The sequence below is a fragment of the Populus euphratica genome, unplaced genomic scaffold (assembly GCF_000495115.2).
Source record: "Populus euphratica unplaced genomic scaffold, PopEup_1.0 scaffold366.1, whole genome shotgun sequence".
Taxonomy (NCBI): Eukaryota; Viridiplantae; Streptophyta; class Magnoliopsida; order Malpighiales; family Salicaceae; genus Populus; species Populus euphratica.
This window is the reverse complement of record NW_011500066.1, coordinates 428458-436506: the sequence shown is the minus strand read 5'-3', so window position 1 is coordinate 436506 and position 8049 is coordinate 428458. Positions and strand designations below refer to the sequence as shown.

At 32.5% G+C, this 8049-nt stretch overlaps 1 protein-coding gene across 1 annotated transcript; it reads left to right on the top strand.

Annotated features, from left to right (window-relative positions):
* Positions 1-2288: 2288 nt before the first annotated feature.
* LOC105108261 (Metallo-hydrolase/oxidoreductase superfamily protein) lies at positions 2289-7778 on the top strand. The gene is made up of 12 exons (XM_011002509.1): positions 2289-2725; positions 3131-3255; positions 3340-3452; positions 3601-3642; positions 4618-4673; positions 4772-4848; positions 5345-5464; positions 6517-6593; positions 6689-6752; positions 6939-6989; positions 7071-7119; positions 7348-7778. The coding sequence occupies exons 1-12, from the start codon at positions 2428-2430 to the stop codon at positions 7464-7466; spliced, it is 1191 nt and encodes a 396-aa protein (XP_011000811.1). The 5' UTR covers positions 2289-2427; the 3' UTR covers positions 7467-7778.
* Positions 7779-8049: the final 271 nt, after the last annotated feature.

Sequence of the window (8049 nt, the reverse complement as noted above, 5' to 3'; positions counted from 1 at the left end):
ATATATAGCTCCAGATATGACCCATTTACCGAACAGTGTTCCGGTTTGGATTGCACCGACATCTCTTTTCTAAGTTTGGCCATCTCTTTATCCTTGCAATTTAAGTTCTTCAAGTCATCAATCAATCCTTTCATTTATGTGATAGGCCTGCATTAAAAATAGACATTTACCACAAATTATAGGTATCTTGTATTATTAGATACATTATTATAAAATATATTTTAGTTAAGGAGTTATTGATACTTCAAGTGCAAAATGATGATATAAAACCATGATAAAAATGCACTTTTAAGTACTAATCAATAACACAAATAAACACTCTTTTATTTACAAGTTTCAGATTCAACTATAAAATAACTAATGCAAGAAGATTTTGTTTTGGGATTGTTTTGATAACTTGTATTAATCTAAATATTGTTAAAGCTTATTTATTATTTTAATTAATATTTGAGATAATTATATTTTAGTTTTAGAAATTTTACTATTTTAGGCTTATTTTATCCTAAAATCAATGTTTAGGCTTATTTTAGATATTAGGCTTGTGCTTAGTCGAGTTTTAGATAAGGTCTATTGGTTTACAACCCATTATAAGACCATTATAGTCATTATCTTAGAAGTATATTATGTTTTGTTTTGCTATAAATTTAGAGAGCCTTTAGACATCAATGAAACTTAGATATGCTTGAACAAACTTCTTTTAAATATGACTTATGAAAGCATGGCTGACCTTGTAAGTCATTCGCAATCATCCAATACCTCTACTTCTTAGTTACATGTTAATTTTAGACCAAAGTTCAACCAAACTTGATTATTCAACTTTCTTAAAAATAGTTATCATCTTTATTGTGAACTGCATGACCATATGATTATAAAATTTTACATCATAACACCACCATAAAAGCTCAGTAATCTAATATTATGAGATATTTGTCAAACAACATAACCACACCCAAATCTAATTTATCAATATTACAAATTAATCAAGACATATAATTTTAACAGAGAATAAAACCCTAAACCTAATGTAATTGACAAGAACCCAACATCAATTTTCTCCATAAATAACATAATTCATCTACTTTATTGATATATTTCATAACTAGTTAACATAATTTATATCTAATTCAAAAAAATCTTAAATTAACTTAAAAATCCTATAATATAATTGATAACAACCTAAATTCATTATTTTTCTTTATAAGTATTGTATTGTTAATTAATAAAATTTAAATGCAATTCATTGAAATCCTAAAAAAAAAAGCTTAAATTTAACTCTAAAACAATCAAAATTAAAAATCAATAAAAATGCTATAAAGTTATCAAAGAAGAATTTATAATATATCTTAAATCTTAAATCATTGAAAACGAGCGATGGTAGTGGTGAAAACCAGACAATGATAATTAGAATTAACAACAACGTATGAGTGAAAGAAAAAAGTTTGTGTCGCCTTATGTTATGGTGAAGAGAGAGAGTAGTGGTATGGCTCTTTGAGGGGTGGAGAGGAGAGGTTGATAGGAGAAGAAGGAAAAAAACAAGGGTTAAAATTTTAATAAATCAAAGTTGTAATTGTTACATGTAACTTCAGTAACATATATTATATGCAACTATATTCTTTTTTAAAAAATAATAACATGCTGCTTTGAAAAAAATATCTCAAAATTTCAGAATAGGTTAATAATGAAACAAGAAAAACATTTCTATGCCCATGAAAAGAAGAATATAGGAGATATATAGGTAAAAACGTGAATCCATAATGGAGTTCACATCATGCAACTTTCCAGTATTTTCTTTAAAGAAATATTGCTTATCAATATATTAATTAACAATGTGAAATAAAAATTATACCTATTTAAAATATAAAAATGAATAAAACTAAAAACAATAATATTGGATTCATTGATTTCCTTTTGTTTGATTTATTCATTTATTTGGTTGTATAATTATATATTTTTTATTCAATTTAAAAATCAAATATATCAAAAAACCAAATATTCTTTTTCTCTAATTTTCATTTTAGTTTAGTTTGAATCACTGAATTTTATAATGTATTTTATCTAAAACATAGGCATAGTGACAATCCTTTTATTATTATTATTATTATTATGTCCTTAATCATTCTTTTATAGAGGAGACAAACAAACAAACATATATATATATATATATATATATATAACATCTTGGTTAACAATATTCTTTTTTTGAACATCATTAATTAACAAGATAAAAAGGAAACCGACAAGTTGTTTGGGGAAGTGCATTAAACGGTAATGAATAAAACGATCTGTCGTTAACTCTCCTCTCCACTTTCCGTCTGAATCTTCATCCCTCCCTGGGGACGTCAGTGGGGGGACGTTCCTTTTCAACGAACCCATAAAGCTCCTTTAGCCCTCTCCACAATTTATTTAATTTTTAATTAAAAGAACACGATGGTTCAATATCTAGGCACAGTACGCGTTACTCCTTCCCTGCCCAGTTTCAGACGCCAAATCAATCTCAACTCTTCTCCTCCATTTTCACTTTCAAGAAATGGGTTCTTCTCCTCTTCAATTTCAAGAAATGGGTTCTTCTTATCTTCACTTCCAGGAAATGGGGTTCCCTTATCTTCACTTTCAGGAAATGGGCTCTCCTCATCTTCACTCTCAAGAAATGGTTTCTCCTTTTTTTCACTTCCTAGAAACGGGTTCTCTCCCTTCAGAAGGATTCTTAAAGCTTGTCTTCCATCAAGTAACTAACCAACCATCTAACTGAACTAACTAGTTTCAGATATCTCTGTCTTGGTTGTGTTACATATGTTTTTTATATCGAAAAATGCTAATATTAAGAAAACATGACAAGATAAAACCATATATATATATATATATATATATATGAACCGTTGGATTACTTGGGCCTGCTAATGAGCTCACTTTGAGATTATGATTCAACGGTCGGGTGCCTTTTTCGAGTTTTCTTTTCTTGATGTTTTGAAATCAAATCAAGTAGGTGTCATTTGTTTTTGAGATTATTGATTCTGTTTCCTGGCTAGAGATGTTGAGGTGCTGTATTTTTATCAATGATAATATCATGCTGTTTGCAGATTTTTGTGCTTTTCAATAAGTTTTGACCTGCCACTGCATTGAGTTCTTACAGATGCTAGTAGAAATGCTGATGCACATTTACAGGCTGGCCAATCTGAAATTATCTTTATGGGGACGGGGACTAGTGAAGGGATTCCACGTCTCAGCTGCCTTACCAATCCTTCAAATAAATGTCCGGTACTGCTGCAAAACATCCACATTTTGGCACCAACTGTTTATGTTTTCATGATTGTTTCAAGACTGTGACTCCTGGTTTCGTAGGTGTGCTCGAAAGCTGTGGAACCAGGTAACAAGAACAGGAGGCTTAACACTGGCCTCCTTATATGCTATCATGGACCCTCTGGAAGGCACAACATTCTTATAGATGTGGGCAAGTATGTGACAGACTGCTTTATGTTTTGTGTCATTGTATTGTTTACTGGTTTGATTAATCATGACTTTTTAGGTAGCATTATTTTCATGGTTTTACTAAATATCTAATTACTTATTTGATCAGACTTTCTTTCAACTTTTATTCTTCAGGTTTTTCTACCATAGTGCTCTTCGATGGTTTCCTGCATTTGGGTTAGTTTTAGCTCTTCATACCTTAGAAATACTTAAGGCTTTTAATTCAGATGATATCAATAATAGCCAGTCAAATTTGATCAGTGGCCTTTTTCTTTAGATAAGATAACTCTGCTAGGACTAGGATAACATTCAGATAAAGCATCAATGATAGCATTGACCCAAGGAATCTTAAATGTGTGCGTGGAAAGTTGTCCGGATGCAAGAATAAATCAGAATGAGGCAGAGGAATCTTTAGGTTTTATGCATGAAATAGAGAGGGATGGTATCCTTTTATATATTTAAGGTGGCAATGTGTTGGAACCATCAGTGTTCCTTGTATAAATGATACATGATTGAATTTCTACTTGAATTCATAAATTTGAAGACGTGCGTGCGCATGCACAAATAAGGTGGGAATTATACTTGCTGATCATGGCGTATTCTTTAAGTATACAAGGTAATGGATTGCTACTTTTTCCTTGATTTACTTTAGTTTTCTTCTATTCTAGTTTCATTATTCCACAGTCACATGTTTTTTTCCCCATTCTTATTGAGACATAAACAGCCACTTCATCATATATAGAGGAAACTGTATTTGTTGTGTATTTTGTTTTTATTATATGCATAACCATAGGTCACATGGAAGTATGAGAGCAACTGAACGATGGCTAGTGTTAAGTCATAAACCGAAATAACTTGTACACTGGAATATAAAAATATGAACTGTTTTCAATGGTGATGTATAGCGTGTTATATTAATGGCGTTTCCTCTTTAATAACTATGAGTTGGTTCTACATGACACCAATGTACATTTTGATTTTTCTATTAAGTTTTTGTTATGTTGATAGTCTTTTAAGATCCTGACTGAGTAACAGTTCAAAATGGTGGGTTGGGAATGCTTAACTAAATTGGTAGTTCTTTAACAGACTATCTTATATTGCATGTGTCTATTCAGGTATTTGCCATTATGTAACTATCTGCATTCCTGTCAGGCTAAGAACAATTGATGCGGTTATTATTACTCATTCTCATGCTGATGCAATTGGAGGTCTGTAACTTAAAGCTTTCTAATGCTATTTGTTCTAGATAATTATAATTGAGATGAAGTGTCAAGTTTCTTCTTCATTAAAATACACACCCTTGCAGGTCTGGATGATCTCCGTGATTGGACAAACAATGTGCAGCCTTACATTCCAATTTATGTTGCAGAGCGTGATTTTGAGGTGTAAATTCCAAATTTCCAATTATGCATTTCTTTTTACAAATTCTGTTGTTTATGGATCTTAACATGTTCAGTAACTGGTAGTATTTTTATAAGTACATTAAAAGTGCTTGTAATGTAAATGATAATTCCTGGACCAAATCATTGGTTAGAAATTTATGATATACTGGCCAAAGTTTTACTTTAATTCTCAATATTTCTTGGACTCACCATTAACCATATCAGAAAATCATGGTTTCTCTCAGCTGCATAACAATTATTACAATAAGGTCTTTTTCATCTATTTCTTTCCATAACCTTGCACTGTGCCTAATAGTTCATTAGAGCATGAAATCCTATTCTGTTCTAGTAGAAAACACGTACATTTATCCAAATTGATGGCTGAATTGATACTTAGAACCCCTATACTGAAATTGTTGACATCAAAACGGCAATTTACCTTTTTTATTTTATGGGCACATTTCAGAACTGATTGTATGTTGTTCAAATTATATCAGGTGATGAAGAAGACTCATTATTATTTGGTGGATACAAGTGTGGTTACACCAGGTGCTGTTGTCTCAGATCTGCAATTTAACCTAATACATGAGGAGCCCTTTGTTGTGAATGATTTGAAGGTATTCATCAATTTGCCAGTTGGTATCAAATGAGGTCTTTTTTTAGCTGAAGTATTGGGTTTTTTGGGCCTGTGATGAAGTTTGAATTTCTATTTTGACTGAAACTGTTCTCCTATCAGCTAAGATTCTTCTTTTGTGGACTATTTTGTCATCAAGTAATTTATGTTATTGATGTCAAAAACACTTACATTTACGTCTTTTTGATTGTGTACATGCCACATTCTAAATTTGGGGAAGGTTAACTGCAAATGAAAATATTGGAAGGCTCATCAGTTGGAGCTTGGTTATGAATTTTACAGTCATTATGTTCCTATGATATTTGAATTCTTCAGCAATCAAGGCCAATTTTTATCTTATTCACTAATCCAGCATCAAGTAGCATAGCTGAATGAGGAATTATGGCAGAGTTTCTTGTAAAACTATATTTTCCAGGATTTAGTTAAGGGTTAAATTATTTAATTGTTGTTTGGAAGTTGGAGTTTATGAATCTTACAAAACCATGTCTGAATAAAAGGATGTGTACAATGTTGATTTTGCTGAACAGATGGTATTTTGTCTTAACTGGTTCAAACTTCACTTGCAGAAATTTGCATCATGGTATAAACTGTTTGGTGATTAAATGGCTTATTGGACACGATCTGAGACTCAGAGTATCATTTTTTATTGTTTCATAGAAGGGGCTAGTGGCTCCCTTGTTTTAGATCTTACCTGCTTACTATGTGCTTTTTATAATTGGGATCCTATGGATACAAAAATATGATTTTAAATGAAATTTATTTCTTTTATTGTGTGCTTATTTAAGTAATAACGTGACCCTGCTTGTGAGGGTGTAGTGACCCGGTCTTAATAATTCTTTGAATTTTCTACTTTCATGTTAAACACAAACACACTCAATTCAATATATTATTCCCCATTTGAGGTAGAGGGCAACACATTTACAAGGGCAACATAACTAAAGATGGAGTACCCACCGTTCTGGAGATGAGATCATGAGATGTTTCATTGTCTGAGTATGACAACTCCTCTCACATCTTTCTTTAACTTCCTTTCAGTTTACCCCTTTACCAGTGTGGCATGGTCATGGTTATCGTTCGCTTGGTTTTCGTTTTGGAAACGTATGTTACATCAGGTATGTCTTATATGGATCAAAGATGTTCTTTTGGAAACTGTTATGCTGTCTCTAATATTTTTATCTAGATCCCAGAGCTAATTTTTCTCATACAGTGATGTTAGTGAAATACCTGAAGAAACATATCCACTCCTTAAGGACTGTGAACTCCTGATTATGGTTCTCTCTCTCTCTCTCTCTCTCTCTCTCACACACACACACACACACACACTCTCGATGCCCTAACATGTAAGGGCGTCAAAAAAATATCATGGTTGAAAATGGCGCGCACATGTTTGCTTTCACATTTCTTCTAGTTCACTGCAAATACTCCCCTTTTAGCTTATGATATGAAAATATCTCCAGGATGCTTTGCGGCCTGATCGGTCTTCATCGACACACTTTGGACTTCCAAGGGTATATTTTATTTGCCTTCTCTTGTAAGAAGATTATATTTCCAGGAGATTCAGAACTATGCTTATTTTCACTTTCTTTTAGGCCATAGAAGAAGTACGGAAAATTCAACCAAGGAGAACACTTTTCACTGGTATGTGTAAGCCTCCTTTTATATATTTTAGAAGCGCTGCCTTGTGCCTTTTCTGGAAGAACAGAACTTCTATACAAGTTTCCATTCCTTTCTATACATATGTTTTGCATAAAAATGATCTAGATCATGCCATTCCTTAATTTACATTAATACCATATTCAAGTCTTTTGTCATTCAGTGAAATTGCAAAAGTTAACTTGGTTTTTATCCTAATTAACCATATTGAAGGTATGATGCACCTGATGGATCATGATAATGTGAATGAATATCTTGCAAAATTGATGGAGACAGAAGGTCTCAATGTGGAGCTAAGCTATGATGGGTTGTGTGTGCCTGTAACACTCTAGATTTTGTCACGTCTTCCCATTCTTTGTTCTCAGTAAAGGCATTCTATAGCATACCTCAAATGTCAATTGGTTTCTCAGGAGCTCGTCTAACATACTAAGTCATTTTTGTGAGCTCCTCTGATTCAGTCAATTCAGGGACTGATATTTGCCCTTTTTACTCGCATATTTTAAGTTTGTGCTTACAGTGTTACTTTTCTGTTTACAATTACAATGTAACTTCTTTCATCAACAAGGATGCGATTGCATACATTTGATGGACAAGAATTTTCGGCACATGATTTAGAATTGGTTAATTCAAAATGATGTGTTGGTAAGTTGAAATGACTACCTATCGATGCATATCTAGACTTTTCAGCACTGGCATGCAAGAAATGCTTGACTTTTTTGCCTTGTGCTGAAACAAATCTAAGCCTTTCACTTATTCAGCTCTCACTTCTAGGCGTTTCTGAGAGGATTTATTAAACGATAAAATCGTTGGTTGAGATGAAGTGATTAAGATAGTTCTTTGGCTGTTGTTTTTCTGACCAAGATTTAGGCCAATCATGAGAGTAGGTTATCTAGACCAGGCAAACGGGCAACTAAA